General features: G+C 38.1%; 1 protein-coding gene across 1 annotated transcript in view; it reads right to left on the bottom strand.

Annotated features, from left to right (window-relative positions):
- NCOA2 (nuclear receptor coactivator 2) overlaps positions 1-24,929 on the bottom strand; it is a 187,225-nt gene that overhangs the window by 44,336 nt on the left and 117,960 nt on the right. Inside the window, exons 6-10 of the mRNA XM_080338682.1 lie at positions 8,105-8,208; positions 3,026-3,203; positions 1,425-1,610; positions 495-596; positions 266-406 (exon numbers count right to left, since the gene is read on the bottom strand). Coding sequence (XP_080194808.1) covers positions 266-406; positions 495-596; positions 1,425-1,610; positions 3,026-3,203; positions 8,105-8,208 — 711 coding nt within the window. The remainder of the gene's footprint in view (positions 1-265; positions 407-494; positions 597-1,424; positions 1,611-3,025; positions 3,204-8,104; positions 8,209-24,929) is intronic.

Below are 24,929 nucleotides of genomic sequence, written 5' to 3'. Positions count from 1 at the left end.
TTCTTCCTAAAACAACTGAGACAATTTGAAGATTTAAAGCAGCCTCCAACATGGTACAGTTATAAAAAGCAGGCGAAAACAAAACGGGAGAAAGGTTCAAAACCTCTCTAGAGAGAGCCATCAGTGCACTGGGCAAATCAGCTTGAAAAAGGGACTGTCAGTAGCCCTGGATTGCTCCATGTAAACATAACAAAGAAATCACAAACAACAGATACAAAGTACAAACAGTTTAAATATAGAAAGTACTAAAAATATGAAACCTAACCTTCCTGGTGATGCCTCTTGGCAAAAGATATTTCTCCCTCGTGCTGCGAATGGAACCTCTGAATGCATCTTCTCACCAAATCCTCCCAGCCAGGTTTCATAGCTGCTCGCATGGTACTTGTGTCCAGTGAAGTTATTTTGCCTGATATTAGATAAGATATTTGTTACTGCAATTTCCCTTTTGAAGGGAAGGAAAGAAAAGGACATGAAAAAAACCTATTTCACAATACCTTGTAGATCCTGGCGAGTAGTAAAGCTCTCTGACGAAGGAAGAAGTGGTCTTTCCTTCATTGGAGCTCTTCTTGCAACACAAATCAAGCAAGACTGCAAATCTTAAAAAAAAAAAACACGTTACTTCAGTAATTTGTATACAAGAGGAAGATTTTGTTTCCACAACTAATTCAGAAATACTTGTAAAATTTCCACAAATCTTTTTGGATCAAAATAATAGATTTAGTACCAATACGAGGACAGATAGAACTCAGTGGTTTTACATATTCACTATTTTCTACAACCTTAAACAACACAGGAGAGGTTGGTTTGTTTTCTGTAGCAGCCCCACCACTCAGGAGACAAGTAATAAAAAAGAATATACTGCATGCACAAAGAGGACACTTCTTCAACACTCACTGTTTTGTACCTTCTAAGCCACACTTCTTAAACATGCCCCAAATGCTTGCAGTCCCTGAGACAGCAGCTGCACAATAAGCCTCTTTTACTTATCTGAATCCTCAAAATATAATCTGAGGAAACTTACCTGATGAACTAGTAAATGGTAAAGGAAATGGTGAACCACAGTTGTCTTAAAATTCTAAGAATTCAAAAAACTGCCCATTGAAACTTTCCTCCCAGTCAGCTACATTCTTCTTAAAATTGCAGTGATATAAACGCAAGATATCTCTCTAATGTAAATAGCGTTATTGTCAACTTCAATTATACTGGCTTAAACAAATAGGTGCATGCAAGTGTATACACTCAATCCAAATGAAGGTATATTTCTACAGTTAAATGAAAAAGAAAAAAACTAAACATTTTTCCATTTTTCAGGATTCAGAAGCTACTTCATCAATTTCCCCTCACTTTATCAACGGCACAGAAACTGCTGTACTGCCACAGTATGGAAAGAGGAAATACTAACACAAATTGAAAGTGGTAATTACCTTCACCGTCCTCCTTGAAGGAATTTGGTTGAGAAACAGCAAAGCACTGCATAGTTTCGTATTTCTGATGTGCTTCCTGGTTATCATGGCATTCTTCAGGATCAGCAAGAGGTTTTACCAGCATCCGACAATTAAAGGTATGGCTATTACGCCTAGGAGAGTCGCCAGACCAAGATCCACCGTTCACTAAGCAAAGCAAAGATCATATAGTGAGATAAATCGGGTAGCAGTCCTTTCTGCTGCTTATCCACAGGAAACTAATCAAGGTGTTTTGCAAACTGGTCGGGAAACAGGCTTGTTTAACAGCAACAATCTATTTTTAATATTAGAGCACATAACACGGTAATTTATAAAATTCTTGTATTTAAGAGCACTGCTAACTTGTTCAGCTATCAATTATTTTTTTTTTTCAAGTGACTTACAACAGTACAGCAGAAAAACAGGATGAAAGTCTAAATATTGGTGCATGTGAAAGTTATGCAGCACAGTGAAAAGCCTACTAGGTAGATCAAGTTTATCTATATGCCTGGAAGAAATAAGGCAGTATGTAGGATCTGTCCACTGTATTTAAGTGATTAATACACAAGAGATGGCAGCATTGTATAAAAATCTGTGTCCAGTTTAGAAATAGAAAGAAAATAAACTAATAGATACGAAAAAACCCAGGAAGCAGTACAATCAGGAATATATTGAAACACACAATCTCAGCTACAATGGGAAAGGCTGAAGGGATGAGAATGACCTGGGTGCAGTGATGGATAAAACTAAAGCCTAACACAGTGCTTAAGAGAAGTATAAAAGGAAACAAAATCCCGAGACGCACAAATATAGGTACTGGACATCAGTCAGAGTGAATCAATGTAACAGCACACAAGGAAATTGCAGGGTTGTATTTAAAGTACTTGTCACTTGCCCTCTTCAGTCATAAAATGCAATAAAGGCAGTAATTTATGGGATTTAGCCATTTACATTTTTGATTCTTCAGGGGTTTATAAGTGAAGTCATAAAATGCTGAAGTGAATTGCATAATACTTTTTAAACTGCTGTGAGTAAATGAGATGCCCAGTATTGACTTTCTCTTTCTTTTCACCTCCTCCAAAACCCAATGCCATTAAAACCAATATTAATGTGAATCTAAAAATGGCTGCGACTAACAAAAACAGTTTTTTAAATATAAGGGTAAATATTGGTGAGGCTGAAAACATTGCAATAAAAATTCTACTATAAGGAGTTTTCTGATTTTTCTTTTATATTCCCCCTTTCTTGGGCCATTCTTAGAATAACCAGCCTAGATAGAGAACTAACAGAGAGTTCACATAACTAATGCTGTCTTTTAGTGATTCACTCTGGAGATCCATTAAAAGTATCAACTAACAAGAGTTACTAAGAGTAATTTTAACAAAGAGGAATCTGGAAGGAGTGGAGGATGCTTTTGAGAACAATATTAATCATTCATACAGCCTATACATACATTAAAAATAAATAGAGCGTATATGATGAAACTGTAAGTAGGGGAAGGACATTAACTTAAGTTATTGAAACACTGATTCACGAAATCAAAGTTAAATAAGTAATGGTATGCTATGAGGAAAGGAACATACCTAAGGATTTTGGCAGCAGGATTTTGACAAATTCATTGTGGTCCCCTACATGCAGGATGCTATATATGCTTGTGTTCATCAGCTCTTCTTGGTTGTACCTCAGGTACTGTGTCACATTCTCAGAAACAAACACGACATTACCTTCTGGGTTCACTACAAAGAAGAACCCATCAAGGGCCTAAAGGGAGAAAAAATTAAAGTAGAGAGAGAGAGACACAACAGCAAATAATCAGATTAACAAGATAACCAGAGAATAAATATTCCCTTCAGAAGACTTAGATGAATCTTTCTGCATCCCAGTTCTTATATTCTTGTCTGTAACAGCAAAGGACACATTTCAGATTGTGCAACTGACCTTACTTAAATCAAACCAGTGTAAAGGCACAGAAATGTGAAGAAGTTGCAAACCAGTGAAATCCATACTTGGAAATAAACTACCACCACCCTGCCCCAAACACACAAACCAAAATAGTGGAAGAGGTTGCTACCTATCCGCCTGACTATGAAGTAAGAAAACTAGACCAGAACCTGCTTTTTGCTAAACCTATAGCCTGTGCACTCCACCATGCAGCACATGGAGACTGATCCCAGGAAAACTTCATAAGATGTGCTGGCACAAGGCAAGGAAAACACTGGCAGAAAGAAAAAGGCTCTGTCTGCATGCCCAGCAACTCATCTTCATGGATGTGAGGCCCCACACAGCCAGGAATGCAAGAGGTTAAGAGCATAGAAGGGCAAAGGGAGCAGAGAGCAGGCAGTGAGCAGCTTTAGTCCTTCCTCCCAGGACTGCCTTTGTGGTTTGGTTGTTTTTTGTTTTTTTGTTTTTGTTTTGTTTGGGTTTTTTTTTTTGTTTGGTTTGGTTTGTGGTTTTTTTGTGTTTGTTTTGTTTTGTTTTTATTTGACACCAGTTTAATTCAGTCCACACGTGATCCAGGGAACAGGAATTAAGATTTTCACCTCTTCAATTCAGCTCCATGGTATTCCAAAGGACTTGAAAGTTTCTCCAAGGAAGTGTCTAAATCAGTCACTTCTGACTGGTTTCCCACCTTGTCTCCTGTGATGGTGACAACCTAGCTGCAGCATTCTTTCCAGCATATCTGCTCTATGTTATCTGAAGCCTAAGCCAAATATTATACCACATCACTTCTACCTGATGAGGATCAAGTAAAAATTTGACTATCAGTATGAAGTTCTCATGCAAACTTTGTTTCCCTGAAGATGGAAGCATGACTGTGGATGGTAGAAATATTTCAGAATACATCCCTCTAACTTCATGTCATATGAGCAGATAAAGGGGTATAAATTGAAATTTAAAGCTTTTGGTCTAAGGATTCAATTAAAAATTAACCCATACAGACTTCTGCAGCTTTGCCTGATTTATTCACCTCTCTAACGATTGGTGGGAAATCATTAGAACAGTTGTTAGTTATGCTATCTCCAGGGACAGAAACAAGTCAGAAAAACCAGGCAACCCATGATTCATTATGGGTTAATTAAAAGCGTGTGGATCCATACTAAACCAGAACATAGCTGCTGCAAAAGTCTAACAAGGAGGAGCTGCCATAGCAAGTGTATACAGGCATGTGGCATTTTTTGATATGACCAAACTTGTATGCTGTACAACTTGTGTGTTGGTCTTAGCAGGCAGTTCTCATGTACACAGGTTGCAGATACATACTAAAATATCATACACTACCAAGCAGCCAGCAAATCCAGACAGTACAAAAGAGAAGGAATCTTACTTCTGTCTTCAGCCACCTAGCAGAACACTAAAGAGAAGACAGCACCAGGTTGTATTCAGAGGTTCATAGGGGAAGCACAAGATGCTACAAACCCAGGCTGCAACACAGGGAACTTAAAGGAAATAGAAGAAAAGAAACAATTCACCATGAAGGTGGTCAGATACAGGAACAGGCTGCCCAAAGAGGCTGTGAAATCACCTTCCTCAGAGATATTCAAACCTCAGCTGGACTCGAACCCAAGCCACCTGCTCTAGTCGGACCTGCTCGCAGCAGGAGGTGGGACTACACAAGCTCCACAGGTCCTTCCCACACAAAGTGAGTTAATGATTCTGCTAAAGGGGAGGGATAGTGAAAACTTAACACACAAGCAGACTGGCTGAGCTAATGGTTGCCAAATACTTTGTTTGTTCTATTTTTAAATTATAAAATAATAAAACCCACAAATAATGCAGAGGCACGTACTTTTCATGACTGCCTCTAAAATAAGATAAATAGGTCTTTTTTTCTCTCCTGTTAATTGTCACAAATTTTCATCTCTGACTTTGTTTTTTATCATTGCTTTCTTTATGTTTCTGATCATTCTTGCTTCCTCTTGGTAATTTGTGGTCTTTGGAGAGCTCCCTCCTTTCTACGTGCTTTTGTAACATTTATGACATTTTCTTGCTGACTAGTATTTAGTTTAACTAACAATTACTTACAAGATTTAATTAATTGAGGCTCTAATACAGTTTTCTATCAGCATCTCTTGTTGTGGATTAGTGACTTAAGACTGCATTTCATCACTGCATGAAGCCAAGGTAAGCATGGCCTCTTTGGTTCAGTGCTCTCTACACCATGACAGCTGCCTGTACTGACTGAGGATATGAAGAGCCGAACTAGAGAGCAGAGTTGGCTGAAAACTAATCCAAGAAAAAAACAAAACAAAACAATACAAACCCAGATGCTAGTGACATCAGTCCCCTGAACTGGTCCACCATGAAACCACATGGTGTTTAGAGCTGGCAGAAATGTGTGGGTTTGGCTGAACCATTCTGCTCGGCAGTGGTCCATACTCACATTAATTCAAAGGGATCGCAAAACCAAAGCTGTAGCAGATGTTTATTGGAGTCCTAAGGAGAAAACTTTCAAAGACAGAGATGGCAAGCAAGAGATTATGAATGTTGCATTCAGTTTTCCCTACTATTTCCTACTATAGCAACTTTCTTGCCAAAGTGCTCTGTGCTATTTCCTCACAGCTGCTCCTTACAGATGACCACAGAAGTGGTCAACTGAACCTACAGTAACGCAGGGCCTCATATGCCAGTCTCTCATTTCTTTCTGTTCTAGTAATAAATTAATCTTGCAGGTAAGGAGCAGCAGGCTTTTGAGCAAGTTAATGCATCAAGCCAGTTAAATCATTTAGAAGCTTTCACTTCTGCAATCATTTCTTAATTCTGTCTCCAGATGTATGTGATCACAATAAACAACTTTTCTTCACGGCTACTGGTAAAATGGAGGAACAAATAATGGACAGCACGCTAGAAGAGAAAACAGGAGAATAGATATTATTTTAGGTGATATACTGGAACGGAAAATATATTTGTGTTCTTTGAGATGCTGTCAGCTCTCTCGTGACTTTTTTTTTTCACCCTCTCCTATCTGCTTTCTGCTTTAATCAAGAAATATGTTAAAATATTCCTCAGAAGCAGCTGCATGATGAATTTTACTCTCTTCAGCTGGAAACACTCACTATTTTGAGGATTCTTCAGTTTTATTCTTTAATAAAAACAGACAATTACATTTCTAAACCAAATCAACTAATAAACTGTACATCAGCTTTGCCATTTTTATTACTATTTGGCACTAGAAAACGGTAGGTTTTTGAAGAGGTTGCATAAAGGGGTTCTGTAAAGATGAAATAACTTAATTCATTTCCTTAAGGAGACAAAGACACAAAGACAGTATCTGTAGTGTTTTCAGAGCAAATGTATAACAACTTTCAGTCCTTTAAAGTTTCTTGGTGCAAAAGGACCACGATATATTAATTTAGTTCCACAATCATTCACTGTTAATATGCAATGAATTTACTGCAAAGGAAAACTAAATTAAATGGAATAATGGAACAGACGGGTGATTTTACATGTCATGTTTGCCGCAATAGCCGATCATGCAAGATAAGCCAGGAAAAAAAAAATCATCTTATCCTTTTTTTCCCCTGTGATTAAAAGAGATTAAAATAATAGGAAATTAAAGATAAATTTTAACATAGCAATGTAAGAGATGGATGTTTAACCATGTTTGATAGCAAGAACAACAACAGTGAGCATGCATAATATGATATTCAATCAATTAATTTGTTACCCCCACTTTTCAAAGAAGAATGTTTTCACTCCAACCTGTCTAATCTTCCTTATGTTTACTATGGTGATTTTGGAGCCTTTATTTTGTACGTAATAAAAAATAATGCAATACTTAAAACTGTTATAACATGCATCTGCAACATTCAGAAATGATGGAATAATTATGCTGCTGCCAAAGCTGGTTCCTTTAGATTGATTCAGAGTTTGTGTTTTGTTTTATCTAAACTAACATTTATTTGTCCATGAAGATAAAGCCCACAGTCAGAACAGGAATAAACAGTTTGCAAGTGAGCTTAAGCAGATAAAGCAGTTATGTCAAAGGACAGCAGCATATGACATTAGGATCCCAGATAACAAACCTACCCAACATTACTATTAATGCATTTAGAAGCTAGGTTTTAGGTAGCCTATGCATGCAGTGCTTTGAGATATCAAAATAACAACTAAAATCAGACAGGAATCCTAACAGACCAAACTGAAATGCATGGCTTGAAAAACTCTCCTAGATTACTTTCATATTCTAGAGGGAAGAGTCATGCTGTGAGTGCTGAATTGATAAACCATTAAACAGTATAGCAATGACATGCAATTTCAGAGGAATTAGTTATTCACATGCATACTATTGCATATGCAAGTCGATTTTTAGGTACATCAGGTCTTCCAAATCTGTCGTGGTTTAGAACAAATAAAACATGCACATGCACACACCCAAGACTTGCTACCAACTGAAGCCCCTCAAGTTGCCTGTGTTACAAAGCAGCTGAATCATCTCTTTCTCTGCCTCTCCCCACTGCAAGTTAAAGAGAGTTTCATCACTGAACCCAACAGAAATATGCTGCCTGCTCTTAAGTGACGTAATCCTAAGTAGCCAGGACGGCTTGTCTCTCTTGACAGTTCTTCTATAGCAACCTCCAACTGCACTTCGTCATTTTATTACACTGGTCTTCATCCTAGGGGGAGTAGAATTGGCTTAAATGAAGGAATTTTGTGCTCTTCACCTCAAGCATCATTGGTCCAAGTGCATCCTTGTCGATGACACTCTGACCCGTAGATGATACATCTGCTTTTTGCACTTCATCTTCATTAGCTGCTGCTGCTTTCTCTGCAATAAAGAAAACTATGTATTAAATGACAGAGCAGTACTCTTTAAGTGAGACAGTAAGAGCCCACAGAGTATTGAAACTAGCTATGAGATGGTTACAGTGCAACAGTTCTGAAAATGAGATCAAATAGTCTCCCATCATGATTCAACAGAAGCATAACTAATATATTTGCTACTCACTTTTCAAGTTTTGTGACACAAACAAAATAACTCCTGCTGTTTTGCTCCTAGATATTTTACTAAACTACAAAACATAACACTGGGCAAAGACAAGGGTTCCTTATAAAGGTGCAATGAGCAAGAACAAGGATCAAGGTGTATTAAGAGACTGATCTAAAAGAGCACGCGAAGCTCGCAGCTGCACAACTTTTCCACGATCGCTATATTTAGAAGGAAAAACATAAGTCCGCAATCTACTGTTTCAGTACCGAGAACCAGCAGCCTCATTTCTGTTCCCATGCCTCCACTCACATTTTCACTATCACATAATTTTCATGCTGCCTTATTTACCAATATGTTACTAAAACTCCCTACAATTTCAAGTGTTGTATTTGAAAATTACAGGCAAGAAAGTAATGATTTACGGTTTCTGGAGCATAATGCCACATATGTTATATACAGTATCACAGATCACACCCAACTCCAAATGTAAGAGATATTCAGACATACTGGAACTTTCAAATCAAGAGATTTTATAATTCCTATCACGTAATGGACTGTACTAATTTTTCTATTCCAAGAAAGATAGTGGTGTTTAAGGGAGAAGTAATAAAAGTAATAAAAACACTGTATAAAATACATATTCTACATTGTAAGTTAATGAAGCGAGTATTTATTTGATGCTAGTTCTACACTCAAAACATTCTTTTATTATTTTTCAAGCAATTATGTAAAAGCTAGGTCTATATTTCAATCTAAAATATTAAAAATAATTAAAGAAATTATGATAACAAGAATTTATGCCTTCTACAACAACAAACCAGAAGATGATTAATTACAGGAATTACTGAAAGTACCACATGCAGATGGAGCAAAGGGTCTTTGGAAAATCAACCTTACTGGAAATTAAAGCATCAGTCATACAAACTGAAATGTATCTGAATGTACACACGGTATTTTGCACTATCTGTAGATCTACAGTACTGCAGCCAAAGTTCCTCTGAACTCTTTCCTCGGCAAAGGTTATAAGGTCAATGTGAATATACGCTGCTTAGACAGACAGTAAAGGAACCGCTTCTGAGTGTTCTCCTATGAGAGATCACCCGTTGGCAACAAGGCTTTGGTCACTCGAGTAGCCTCTCATCCTAGATTTCTACCGTTTCTTGCTTTCATGAAAAGAAGAGTCACAAAAATGTTAGCTGTCTTCTCAGGGTATGTTCATATACAATATAACACCATTGTGAATAATGATGAAACACAATTGTTCTGAAGATGGACTGTTGCAACTAACTGAATAATTTTAAATCAATTTGATTAGCAAAATCTGATAGAAATAAATACACTTGATATAACTACACTTCCTCTATCCCTTAAACTCACTAGGATACAAAATTACTATTTCTGGTTAGGACCAAGGACTGCAGTGGGATTTTTTCTTTTTTCTATTCTCTTTTTTATTTTTTTTTTTTTATTTTTTTTTGGCAAAAAGCAGAGATCAAGTGTAATGGAAAAAAATTGAACAATCCTTCCCATACTACAATATAGCAGAGGTGGCACCATATGTTGGTACAATACTGAAAACATGTTCTAAAAATTGTGAAAGAATTCTACAAGATTCTAAAAATAGGGTTGAGCTTTTAATAAAGTCGGTGATTATATTTGTTTCCCATCTGTTCCTGGTAGCATAAAGTGATCCCTGGTTTCATGCTGCAAAATGTTATAATGGATATGGATACCAGCTTCCTGGTTTCATCCCCTCACTGCTTCAGCCATTGATACCATCTCAAGTATCGGAGAACATGGGATTATTCTCTATGTGCTAGAAATGGAGGGGCTGCAGATACGGTATGGCAATGGAGTGTAAGCACGTTCACTACCCGGTATATGTATGACATCAGATTTCACTGATTTACAAAAACTACTTTTACCAATTGTTTTTCAATATAAAATACTGGCTGTGGATTCTTTTCACTCTTACAACCATGGAGGTCATACAAACCACCAATAAAATACCTGTAAAAACAACTGTTCTCTTTTGGGCACACAGGTGAGGCTTTATACAAAGAAAAAGAAGAAAGTTTTAAATTACTGTAACAGTAAATAACATAGAAGCTGCAATAGCAGGTCAGACCAAGGATCTCTCAAGCCTCACATCCAGTCCCTGAGAGTGGATGCTTTCCCCTTTGCCTCCCCGTTTCTCCATTTCAACCCTTTGATCCCTGATCACTTCCATTCCATCATCAGCTGTCCCTCACAACCATTCAAACTCACAATTTTCCCTTAGATACCCTTTTCCATAGAGGGCCAAACATCATTGTGGAAGCAATAAATACAGTGTTTGCTCAGGGAGAAAAGTGAAATGAACGGAGAAAATACAAAAATGCTATTTAGACACAAAATTTGCCTGCCAGCCTCTCGCAGTGATGGTGACAACGTTCACTACACTACTCCTGACATTCAGTTAGGCATTCTGAAAAGCTTTACAAATCACAAGCGCTCCAAAATTATGGACTTCATAATTGGATCTGTAACTTAATTGTGTAAGAAGTTAAGTGGCTGGAGAGCTTAGAGGAGGTTATGCATTCAGGCCACAGGTCCCTACACACTTATTTAAGCAGCACTGTATAGGAAACCATGGCCTCAGACAGCCTCTGAGTAGGAGCAGCAGTAACTTATGTCAATGCCATAAACTGCAGCTACTGATAATGTTGAGCTGTGCAGTAAATTATGCATTTTTGACTGAACTACAAAGCCCCTCATGAAGGCTATATCAGCACATACAGGAAAAGTAAGTGCAAACCCTGTCAGCAGTGTCGTTCCGACAGGCAGGCATGGGGAGCATCATGAAATGCAAATCTTTTCTTCAGCGATACAGCACGTGGGGCTAATTGAGAACAAAAATTTGTTGCAGGAAGGTTGGAAAAAACCAACTGATACATGAATTTCTGCTGCTGACAACACTCATGCATTTATCACAAGTCAGTATTTTTTGTTTTTCTTAACAGTTTCACCTTCTGGTGTTAAGTAGTGGTGCAAAAATGTAAAGTTTGCTTTTCCTTTTTCTACTTCTCCCATCTTTTTTAGGTTCACTGGGGGCCCTACAAACAAATCAAAAGCACAGAGAGTTTATTTTTTCTACACTAGATTAATGATTTTTGAATGTTAGGGGTTAGGAAAATAGCTGCAGAGGCCCAACCTTGCAAAGCCTCTCAGAAGCCTTTTTTTTCCAGCCCCGTGGGAATTGCTTGGTGTTACCCTATGACTAACCACAGCCGCTACATTTTTCCACATTGGCCACTAATGCGGAAAGCGGGAGCCGGTTCCCTGATCTCGCACCTTCCAGCGGTGCTGCCTCCTAGAACAGCCACGTCCCTGTGCAAGTAAATGTACAACGCTGGGAAAGCGTCACCAGGCACCCTATGGGCACAGCAGCAAAGCCAGAGCGGAGGTTTAGGATGGAAAGAGAAATACAGCCTTGTGCTGGCAGATGAAGTTAGTGGGTGGAAAGGGACTTCCCATGGCTTCACCTCCACGCAAGGAATTCTCCACTGAAGAGGGAGCATTAAATTAGAAACTGGCCCCATCCTTAAGAATATGGCTACTAGGGATCAAGCATATTGTATCTAAATTACAGCAGAATAAACTTCATGCATATCAAGTAATGATTAACTCCACTCAATTAGGAGTTTAGCCTAGAGAGAGAGAAAAAAATTTAAATAAAATACAAGTACTGCTGAGAGAGATACTATAAAGAATATATACATCCAGTTATGCAGCATTTTAGTGATGTGTGTAATTTAGACTTTAAACTGTGGGTAAGTTTACAATTGCATTAGCAGTAATATGCTAAAATACATATGAATATTTCCAATTGAGCATCTCCTCGGTAATCATAAATTGTATTTACTTTTCTATGTTAATATGCAGAAGAAATAAGAAAAAAAAAAGCCCTCACAAATATTTTCAGACAAATTTATCAGTGGGAAAGCCTCAAGCTTTATTTGAAGCTCATTCTAGATTCTGAAAGCAAACCTTTGTGAAATCACATTAGTTTAACAGAAATTAGTAAGTCAGAGAAAGAGAAGCCAAATGCAACAGTTTGAAGCCTCCCTGCTACATTTTAACTTAGGAGACCTTCCTCCCAACTCAAGCTGTGTCGGTTTCTTTTTGGCTTTCTGACAGCAGACTCATAAGCACTACTGACAGGCATTGCCTTCTCTTGGTTGTTTCAAACCCTCCTTTTCTAGAGGTAGGTAGGCAGGACCAGCCGAACCACCTGAAAAGCCCTCTTTGTATTTGAGGTCTACTCCAGCTCCCTTAATGAAACTAGCTACAGAAATATTTCCCCCTTGATGCTGTCTGCAAAACCAAAATGCATTCTTGAAGAACAAAACCATAGCCTCTGTAGAGATTGCAAAAACATGAAGCATAACCTGAAAGAGAAAATTTACATCAACACACATTTAGTTTAGTTGTCATAGGAGAAACACTTAAAGTTCTTCGTAGAATAAGAGGAGCAAAAAAGAAATGCTGGTGGAATGCTGGACATTTTTTTATATGCATTAGACAGTTACTTTTGTCTTGTCTCATTCATATTTGTAAGTTTAGCCTGTGTGGTCCTTCTGATCTCTCCTGAATTGCCATGCAAAAATAAAATCCAAACAATCAAGGAAACAGCATAAGCATCTAACTAGCCAAAGATGAGGGTAGATAAAGTATTAAAAACTAACGTTAATATGTAATAGAAAGTATACTTAGCAAACTGCTATATTTTAGCTGACATTACAGTTTTAAGTATTAGATTTAATAATAACATTTGAAATATTAGATTTAATAACATCTGTGCATGACTATTGCTAAGTATTGATATTGACTGTGGTTATGGACAATCAATAGACATGGAGATTTTTAACATGAACAGGGTTATACAAAAGATACCTTCAAATGCATTGACTTGAATAAAAAACAGAAAACCAAACCAAAAAAACAACAAAACCAAAACAAAACAATAAAAGAAAGCTTGTATTCGGTAATGTGAGTAGTTTTGGATCACTACACACGATGAACCAAAGCAGTGAGAACGTGTAAGTTATTTTGATGCTTGGTTAACCACAGGGAAAGCAGCTCTGCCTTGTAGCCGCGTAATTCAAAGCACTACGATCCACAGCCCACATGGAACTTGATATCCACACGCACGTTTCTTACCCAGTTCCCACTGCCTCACCACAAGTTGTTTTTTCTCCCTGAAAGTAAGTAATCTTTCAAAAGACCAGTGCCTGAGAAACAGCAACTATTTCAGCAATCAATTTTAAGACCAGTTTATCCCATCCCTGTGAATAAAGTTAGCTACTATTTTAGGGAAGTGATTATGTAGTGAGGTTGCTCTTTCATCATACAGCATACAGCTGTCCAGAGCAAAGCAGCTATTTGACTCTCAAATACATTTTTTCCCGCAGAAACTATAGATCAAGTCTTACAGGAAAAACTATGCAACATCTCAGGAAGGTTTTAGGAGGTAAAACAAGGGAGAATTATGCATCTGCACTGAACTAAAATTAGAAAAGCTGCCATATGGCTCCATGAAGCCAGCAGCACGTTCTTATTCATTAGGAAGCATTCTGCTAACATAAAAACACAAGGCCTTCCTGTGCTCTCCAAATGTGTTTATCTTTTCAACATTAATGCACGATATATCATCAGCCTGCTGAAATCTCCTGCAGTGCATATTAAAAAAGCACAGCTGCACTTTTTCTCAGCACGTTTACTCACTGCGAGCAAGCTAAGAGCACGGCTTTGCCCACCTCCCCAACACACAACCCTCTTGTTAGCACAGCTCCGCTCCTCTTTGGCTGGAAAAGCCCATGCTCCCACCCGCCAGCCCACTCGCCCAGCCCAGCTCAGCCAGGCCTGGCCTAGCAGTGCCCCATGCCTCCCCACGCCCCACTCCGCTCATCAACACCCATATTGTTTAGCTTCATATTTACCACGGGTAGTGGAAGCACACTTAAATGGTATATGACCCCAGGGCTTAAGCTAAAAGCCCTTGGAAAGCTGTAAGGTTGACTACTTTCTCAGTAGTAACGGCACTTAAAACGCCGCCTTTCCTTCTTTGCGGTGTTTCCCACTTGTAATTGATGCAGTCCCTCTCCTGTCCTGCACCCACCTGTCCCACCTTCCTGCCAAAGCAGCAGTAAGACATCAGCTCTGCGAAAAGCTTTTCATTCTCACAAAAAACCACCACATATAAGTAAACATTCACGGAGTTTTCAAGCTTTGAGTGATGTCTGCGCTTAGAAAAATTCAGTAACAGTAGCCAGTGTATAAAATTTTCTTAGACACTGAAAGTAAAATAAGCACTGAAAAACCGTGACTGATTTAGTAATAGCAACAAATGGAACTAATAATATATAAAACTAAAGCTCGTTTCATTTCTCTTAATAATTTTGACATTTCTCAATCGTTCTTCTTTTGTGCAAGTCAGCAGTTTTGTCACCCCATACAACTACCATTGGAAGTACTGTCTGAGAAATAATTGCCTCCAGCTCAGTTAAACCGGAAAAGAATTAGACCATCAAGGGCAAAAAAACATGAAATTCAACTCACCAAGAATAATATTTACCTACCAGACAAAAAGAAACATAGTATCTCTGTACGTATTTTTTTGCTAAATACTTTAATACGCATTTTACTACCTTTTCCTTAGTTTTTCTTCCCCATTCTCATTTTGCCTGTCTTTTCTGTCATCACATCTATGATCCCTTTTTTCTCTCATTATTACAAAACTCGATGGTCTGTTTCTTGGAAGAGAGGAAGGAGAAAGGCAGCAGGGGTGGAAGTGCCCCTTCCTTCCTCCCCTTGCCCCAGGACACCATTCAGAGCACCGAGGCAGAGTCTCACCCTCTATGAATAACCACATTATTTACACATACAGCATCATTTGCAGAAATATGCACCTTCCACTCCAACATTTATCTGTTTAGGGCAGCAGCAGGGATTAGGCACGTCTGGGACAACCTCAGGAGGTCACCAGTTTCTGGCAGGTTAAGGACTGGGGACTGAAGTAAATCCCAGAATTACAATCCCCCCCCCAAATCCTCAACAGCTTGATCCATCCCTGGCACGCCATAGAAGTACAAAACAACTTAGCAAGTGAAATAATTTCTCCGCTGAGATTATTTCTAATATTTTTATTTATCAGTAAAGATGCAGGACAACCACCATCCTACCATTTAAGTTAAATCTGAGCTAAGACTAAAAGCAATCCTGGATCCAGAAACGATTTCTCACTCCATGTCTCATTTTAAACCATGAGGATATGTCAAACTACCACATTGGGAGTGGAAAGTTGTTGCTTTTCTCTTGAACATGGAAGAACCTTCCATCACAACCTTCAGCTGTTGACCCCTGGACACTCTGCAACACAGACTTTTCCCACTATTTTTTTTTTAAAAAGTGAAAAGAAATATAACTGGGTGTAGTTTCACTCCTGCAGAATTTTTAAACAGGTCTTAGCTTATTAAACTATTTGAGTTCTTTTAACATACATTTTTATAGAAAATGGAAGGGTGTGCTTAACTTCCGAGCTGACAAATCAAATGTGTGTTTATATTCCCATGTTTTTAAGCTACATTGTTTCTCTTTTCTCCAAAAAGATCACTAACAATATGGTTACAGTGTATACTGACTGACTAGAGAAAGGGCATAAATAAATTAATCATCAAAGATGCTGCCTGTCCAGGGGACTTCCCTATCAAAAGGACAAAACCCAGGATGGTGCTGAGAATTCGTAATTTTCAGTAGTTTAAAACACATTTTTAAATGCCAGAGGTTTGGGGTTGTTTTGCATTAACACTTCCTAGGAACGTGCAGTAAATGGTATAATCTCAGATCTCTGACTGGTTGTTGTGCAATTTACAATATTTTATAAGTACCTAACATACAGTACTTTGACAACACAGGAGTACAGATGGTTGATCGAGTATATTGGCTGTCAGTGCCTTACCCCAAAATACCATCAATTTAATCAGTCACTTATCATTCTATTCTCGAATCAGGTAAGCAGATTCAAATACATGTATCTGTAGCTGTATACACAAACATTTCCACATTCAGGAAACATTTTCCTCTGTTGGTGTTTAGATGACTTGAAAACACTCACACCGAACTACTCAGCTGTACACGATAACAAATGGCACACATCCATCAGCATGGACTTAAAATCTGTTACATTAATATGGCTGAATTTCAAAGGAAAGAGCCAAGCTAACTGACCTCTGCACTGAAATATCCGCTACAAATATCTGGCATCACTCTCTTTAACAAAGTAATTATTTTCTTTGGTATGTACTGAATTAGGACAGAAAATTTTACTGTATTTTTTGGCATTTACAATTTTGTAAGTGTTAGATATTTACTTAATGAGTAACCTCATCTTGTTTTGATGATTCATCTCCAAAAATGGTATTAATATGAATGTCTAGATGGTGGGAGCCTGATGTTCTTTAATTTTTTGGCTGAACTGATGTTTTTGAAGACAAGAAAAATGGTAGGATGTGATAATTTTGTTCAAAACAGGGTTTCATCACTGTCTCAGAAATAAAGTATTGCTTTCACAAAAGTTAACAGCTCTCCAGTTGGTTCTTCGATGCATAAAAACAAAGGCGAGATTTTGAAAATAAAGATACAAGGGTTAACAATTTAGACTAGAATCTGCAGATGCAATTGCCAAGCTAATTAAACCTATAGGTTTCCAAAACTTAGGCCAAAATAACATACTGCAAAGGAATATGAATCTAGCCAGACTCCATTTCTTGAAGTCTCACTCTTATGTACTTAACCAACTGTTAAAAGGAAACAGATGACTCCCTTTCTTCAAATGCCACATTGCCATGATTACAAAATAGCTTCTTTATTTTAGGATGCTGACGATAAATCTTTGTGACACACCAGATCATTCACAACAACAGGCAAAAATCTTTTTGCTTTTATAAACTGCCATTGACGACTGTTAGAGTTTTTAGGAGACCTAATATGGCGCACCGAAAAGAAATATGATGGATCATGGTCTCCCTGTGAGCCTAGGAAAGAAAAAAATTTCCATAGTGAAGCCCAGGCCAAAATGGAGCACAGATAATTGAAGACAGCTAAGGAAGAACAGAAACAAGTTTAATTTAATGTGTCCATGCTAACATGGATAACAGGGCTCCTACTGCTTCCAGATTACAGTCGATAAATCTTTTACGAAAAAGCTCTAAATCATTAAGGACAAGTAAAGTTTTCTTCCTACAATAGCTTAGTGTTCAGAAATAGAAGCTGGGGCCCCTCTTCTTGCTTGGCTAACCCACCATCACAGGCCTCAGCCAAACATTTAAGTCAATTTAGAAACAGAAATGCTCCTATTACTGCAATGAAAGCTGAAGGGGGAAAAAAAAAAGCACACTTTTTAAAAGAACCCGTTTAGTTCTGCACGTTAGTTACTTAAAGGAATTTTTTAATTCAAATCCTTTACAAAACTGTGTTTAAGATTCATTTCATATATTTCAGCAGTGGCTATACATCAGGTACATCTTGAACACAGCATGGCTATTGGAAGGATGGTAATGACTGGTAACACATATCATTTAACGTATTCTCTAAAATTAAAAGATCTTTTTTTCATTACCCTAGAAAAATTTGGTTTATCTTGTGGCTAAGATTTACATCCAGACAAAGCCGCTTTTAATCTCAATTACATTAATTTGTTCTGTCACATTTTAAAATGCCTACTAATAGAACTGATAGGTACAAATGGGCTCCCTTGAATAGACTGATCCATACTTACAACTTAATTAATTAGGCATTATCATTTCTTGTTCTCTATTTCAGAGTCATGAAGTAGGGATCAGCACCTAGTTTTAAATGTCAGTATAATCCATAAAGAGAAAAATAATTAAACACAAACAATATTGTTTTCTCTGTTTTCTTAGTGAGCTTTATGAGTTCTCCTCTGAGGAGAAACTTTGACCTGCCTTAACATCAGTTCCCTTAACTGTGGGCGAAGTGATAATCCAGAACCTTTTCCTCCAGTCTGCAATTTACTTATGCACTTGCAAAAAGGAACATGGGTGCCTGCTCCTCACTTCATACATTAGAGCACCAACAGATAAGACCTTTAAATAAGAATTGTTATCTCCACAGTATTATGGGTCCACCTCAGCCTAACCATTTAAGGATACTGGGTTTTGAGATAAAGTATCTGAATTCTAAGCCATTTGTAGATCTGAGCCAAAGTCCTTCTTAAAACAAAATGAAACAAACCAAACCCACAAACAAGTAAACCACACAACAACAAAAAACCCAACACAAACACCCCCAAAAAACCCAGCCTACAAAAGCCAACAAAAAAAACCCACAAACCCCCACTTTTGAAAGGGGTTTAAGCTGTTCAGATAAATGACATATGCTCCTTGTCTGAGCTTCTCAGAAAGAAAGAATGACGATGCCCAAAACCATCACAGAGCTCAGGGAAAGGAAGAATATTCTTACACAGTAACTCATGATGACCCTGAGAAAGTCAATATCCTCCCTCAGTTATATCTAATAAAGGTTTTATGGACTGGCTTCTCTGACTGTATCACTGATACAAAAAAGCAAGACAAAAAAGCTCACTGGGCATCTTTACACTTTGAATTGTCAACTGCAAATAAATAATTACATTTTGAACATTAAGTATAATGACCTGACAAGCTGCATTATGATGTCCAGTTAAAATCAGAATCTCAAGCAGATAGACAGATGGTGACTTAACTTTCAAGCTTAATAGTAACCACAATAGTCATTGATATCAGTCGGTGTAACACTCAAGGAGTCATTAGTAAGTTTTGACAGATTCCCTAAAACTATTTGCTGATTTCTTAGTGCAGCACTAAGAGAAAAAACAGTATGAGAGAGATAACAGTGAATGGAATAAAACTGTCCCAGGTATGGTGATTCTGATCCCAAAACTATGGCTAAAGCAACACTGAAGGCAAGAGAGAAGATAACTGGTGGAAAAGTGACAAAACACAGGATAATTAAAAGGAGAGAAAATAAAACAGCAAAGGCTGAAAAATAAAGCCCTTCAAGAGAAAAGAGAGAAATAGGTTAATACAAAGAAAATCCGCTCTACATAAAATATCACTTTTGACAGCTAGTCACAGGGAGTATTGCATTCAGAAAAGTCAAGGGGGATATTAAGAAATAACTAAGAACAGAAAAATAAACTCAAACATTCAAATATTTCCTCCAAGCTTAGCAGGTAAAAGGTTTTGCAGAGAATAAGTGAGACAGGAAGAATTTTATGTTATTGGCACAAAATACCTCGATATTTTCCCACCCAACACTAAACCAAACCAAGAACAGTCTAAATAAGGGTCTCTCTGAGTTTTACAACCTATATTTAGAATTTAGAACTTTGACATCCCTTCCTCTTTTTTTTTTTTTCATTCCCCTACCCCCATTTCCAAGTGAATCAATTGTTACACTTAAAACACTTCCTCTTCAATGCCGAACATAGGCCCAGACCTAATTTGACAAAGAATAACTTGTCTCTGGAAGACACCTCCCCCAGAAAGATCATGGGAACCATAGGCTGTTCCAAGTCTTTCTAGGAAATTGTGCCTCAGAAGAAAAAGTACCAGCAAAAGGCCAACACTCTTCATGCTCACAAATCTTAAAGTGACAAGGGACCACTCTAACTGCCTAGCTGCACCTCTGTAAAGGATCCCAAAGTGTTTCAGCAAGTGACTCCTGCATCATGCCAATAACCTCACTGAATAGCTATTTTGAAGGACACTGAAATCTGACTGGGAGGGCTATCTATCACACCCACCAATTTCTTCATGAGGTTGCTTCAAATTTCAATTAATTTTCCACTAAGAATCCGCACCTTACATGTGAATTGACTTTGGTTACATATTCCAGATGTTAGGCCGCATCCTGCCCTTGCCTGTTGAAGAGTGCTCTGGGGTAGGACACTGCGTCGCTCCACGTTGCTGTGTGTCAATAAGCAAAGCAAGGTCTGCAGAGACGGGCCTTTCTGCTTCGGGATGAACAGAGCCTCCATGAACGGCAGTACCACACTGCTGCTTCTTCCAAAGGGGCACATGGATGCTGTATCAGATAACACGGCAATATCTGGAGCATCTCCAGTTATGGAGTATCTCTTCTGAAAGTTTCCTACTTCAGCAGGACTTAATTTTATGTACTTTTCTGTCTCTGTCTTGTGACATTTGCTCCGATCTTCTGTGAGCTAAAGAGAGGTTTGCTTTTAGAGGGAAGAGGGAGGGTATGGGTGTGTTTAAGTGTGTTGTGCACAGACTAGAGTACCCATTGTCTTGTAACATACATATAAATGTGCCAACACTCTTCAGTGATGAAAGGAAAGAGAAGGCATATATGTCTCAGCTCTCTAACCATCTGCCTGAGGACGTTCATGAGGAGCTCAAAAGTGTACATGACAGAGCAAATAACTGACCATTTGCCACGTCATCCTTCAAACTTCTGTCTGTTTTTTTTTCCCCAGTTGCACAGTGTGGGTTTTCATAAAAGGAACTGAAAAGCTGAAGTAGTAATTGTTTTTCATATCCTCAGTCATTTCACATTTGAGGACCCCTATTTCTAACTAACTGTGCAGTTGTCCGTATGCAGAATACTTTACAGAAATAACAAAATGCATGATTAAGAACAGATGCAATTATCTTGGTTCTAGTTTAAAGACAGAGTCTTTGATCAATACCTCTTTAATGTGCTGTAAATCCACAGGTTTTCAGGATTCAAGCACAGTATGAAAAGCATTGCACCCTATTGTGAGTAAATATTGTATCATCACTTTCAGGCCGCAGTCTTTAAAAAGCAAAGATAAAAGCTGTGTAACAAAAGCTAGGTTCCTTATAATAGATGATCTTATTTTTTTGACTGAAGTATCGTCACTACTCTCAGTAAATTGATTTGCTATTCCATAAATTAAGCTCCACAGAGACAGTCAAGTTAACATGAAATCTCCTTCAATTACTTGCTTTACGTGCTGCTGAGATTAGTACACTTCATTCACTAATCTAAAGGACACAGCAAGCCCTGGTGTTCTACAGTCAGCACCTTTTACACTGCATACCTTACAGCAACAAGAGACTACATATAAGCATGAATATTCAAATCAGAAGCCCCCAATCTTCTTTAACACCTAAACTTGGTATTATTGGCCAGACACCTCTAGAGACAGAGCAGCTGGTGAGAAACACTAGACTCAAAAGTTTAGTTCAATGTTGTGGAAGGCTGGATGCGTACATATATTTTTGTATTTTTTTTCCCTCAAATTTAAAATGCTAAATGCATTTATGCTTACAGTTCATAAGAGATTACGTGATAAACTGCAAATAAAAACCTGTAAAGTTTTGAAGTTTAAAGTGCTCAGTGACAGTTTAAATGCAGCCTGAGAACAACGCACTATCTGCAAGCAGGTAGCTTCCAAAATCCTAAATTTCAGGAAGAGATGTCTCGTTCTTTCTTATACATGACATTTTTACTACACTCCCAGAAGTAAAAAATACATAGGCCATGCTATGAGTGTTAAATATTAAACTAACAAAACTTTAATGAAAATAGTCCTGCAAAGAACAAAGAGGGAACACTTGAGACATATTCCCCACAGCACGTTAAATACAGGAGAAACAGCTCAATCCTTCATAGCAGAGGTCTCAAGCTCCTACATTTATACAGTCCTAAATTACATTCGTCCCTTCAAAGGCAATCATGAGGCTGATGTGGCCCCCAGTGAAAATGAGTTTGACACCTCTGCTTTATAGCATTCCCCAACATTGGTATTATAGATCTCTTAGATCGCAACCATATCTGCAGCTACAGAACATAAAATAGATAACCATGCTCCACTAATTTGAATTATTTTCTCTCTTGGTCGTTTAGAAGTTATAATAATAAAATGAAAAAGAAAAAATCTAAGAAATGCAAAATACAAATAGGATAAAAAACAAACAAGCAAGTTTTCCTGTAACACCTGCCAATAATTTCTGTATCCACCTGAAAAAGACCACTGTCTGAACAGTCAGGAGTAAACATTTAGTTTCTCTTCAACTTTAAGCCAAAGCTTAGGTTTCTGGTCTAAAACGTCAAGAAAACTATCTCTAGAACTGAAGCTATCCATCACCAACAAAGTAGAAGCTCATGGAGAAGAGACATGTCACAGAAGGTTCCACTTAAATATGAGAAGAATCTTCTTCACAGTGAGGCTAACAGAACACTGGAACAGGCTGCCCAGGGTGGTTGTGGAGTCTCGTACTCTGGAGACATTCAAAACCTGCCTGGACATATTCCTGTGTAACCTCATCTGGGTGTTCCTGCTCCAGCAGGGGAACTGGACTAGATGATCTTGTGAGGTCCCTTCCAGCACCTAACATTCTGTGATTCTGTGAAGTGACAGTCATGACCTGACAGCCTGCAATGTCCAACAGCTGCAAGAAAGCTGTGGGCATTAGCCCATGGCTCAGTCATTGTTGACACACTTAGACCTGTGTTGGAGGTGGCCCCACCAAGGACCGCTGGGGAGACAGATCCTCTCCTCCCAGTCAAATCAAAGAAACTGCTCAGGCTCACCACACAACTGCACAAATGCTACTGTCAGAGTAATGGAGGGAAAGGAAACTCCTGGCCAAAAGGAGAGCAGGGTTGGTGGGATCAGGGCTTTTAACAGCTGCCTCATTTCCCATGAATTCATCTGCAGCCTGTACATCAACATCCTTAGGACCACTCTAATGTTGCTTTTAGTCAAAAGAAATAATAACTAAAGAAATATAACTAATAATAACCTAAATCTCCTAATCAGATGATCAGTAAGCAGACTCATTAACTGAGGGGGAATAAGGCTATATTTATTCTAAAACAGCCCATAGGATTTTAACCATTATTTGGAAGCAAAAAATTACTACAATCCACTAAAGCCTATTAAGTGCATAGGTTTTACCCTGGTTTCACAATTTTGAGTACAATTTTATTATTATTTTTGTCTGTTTTCTTGAAGCAAGAGAATCTGAGAAGCACAGACTGGTTTGGTTTGGATGGGAACTTTAAAGATCACCTAGTCCATCCCCCACTGCCATGGGCAGGGACATCTTTCACTCGATCAGGTTACTTAAAGCCCCATCCAACCTGACCTTGAACACTTCCAATGATGGGGCATCCACAGCTTCTCTGTTCCAATGTCTCACTATCCTCATCATAAAATATTTCTTCCTTACATTCAATCTAAATCTGTCCTAAAAGGTTTCCCTTCGTCTTTCCTATAAGCCCTCTTTATATATTGAAAAGCCACAAGAAAGTTTTCCCTAGAGCCTTCCCCTCTCCAGGCTGAATAATCCCAACTCTCTCAATAGTTTGAGCCCAGTGTGGACACAGGTATATGTCATAAAAGCATCTTCAGCTACTCCTCAGATCAATCATTCATTAAATTATAACACTGTTTCCACAGAAAACTATTAGTATAGCTGAAGTTTCATAACTTACGTGTAGATAAGACCTAAGCCAACTAGTCTGCATGATATGCAACTCCAGTAAAATAAGCAAACCCTAGGAAATTTCCCACTTGATGGGTCTGTTGGCTAATGACTGCTTTTCATCAGAGCCAGAAAAGAAACTGATGGTCTGCATTACCTAAAACCAGTTTCAATTCTTCAGTGAATCAGTAGCTCTCTGGAGGCATGCAAGTAATAAAGTCAACATAACCGGATATTTAGCCAAAGAGCTTTACAAGGCACAAAGGAAGATCGAAGCCATTTTCAGTGCATCACTCTCGGCTGTAGGTAGAGAAGACAGCAAAGCAAATACAGTAATAGATTTTTTTTGTAGATGTTCTGCATAAATTTCTCAACTTCACAGCACAAATTCCTCTGACACTTAATTCAGTCTTAAAATCCTATCAGGCTGAAAGTACAGCACATATAAATAACAATAATAGCCACGCAGAACTCCTTCAAAAAAAAGACTGAAAAGTTGCTATAAATTTTAAATCTCCTGCCATCTCAAATATGATTAGCATAAAAAAATATAACTACAGTAAAATTTACCAACTGAAATATTTGCAAAACAAACACCAACAAACAAAATCCAAGTCTGAATACACCCTCTTGTCTTAATATCCTGATTTGGTAAGATATTTATGCACATAACTTTAAACCTTTAAGCAGTTCCACTGACTTAACAGGGATTACTCATCTGCTTAAAGTTAGGCAGTTGCTTAAATATCTTGGGAAATATGAATCTAAATTCAGATCTGATAAATTCAAAGTAGTAGCAGCCAAAGTAACACCTCATTAGAGCTTTAAGACCATGCTGCTTTGCTTCTGCAAGCAATTTTACTTGCATACTGGTGCTGGAGGCAACAATAGAATATTTGCAGGAGTGACCCTGTGATTACAAAGTAGTACTGCTACAGGGAAGCAAAAACTGGTTTTGCTATCGAATATAAACCCATAAAAAGAAGATACATAAGATTAACAACAAGCCGCCTTTTTTTATTTCATACAGGTTCTATTGCT

The sequence above is a fragment of the Nesoenas mayeri genome (genome assembly GCF_963082525.1).
Source record: "Nesoenas mayeri genome assembly, chromosome: 2".
NCBI classification, from domain to species: Eukaryota; Metazoa; Chordata; class Aves; order Columbiformes; family Columbidae; genus Nesoenas; species Nesoenas mayeri.
The sequence above is the reverse complement of the archived record's forward strand: the minus strand, read 5'-3'. Positions and strand labels throughout refer to the sequence as shown.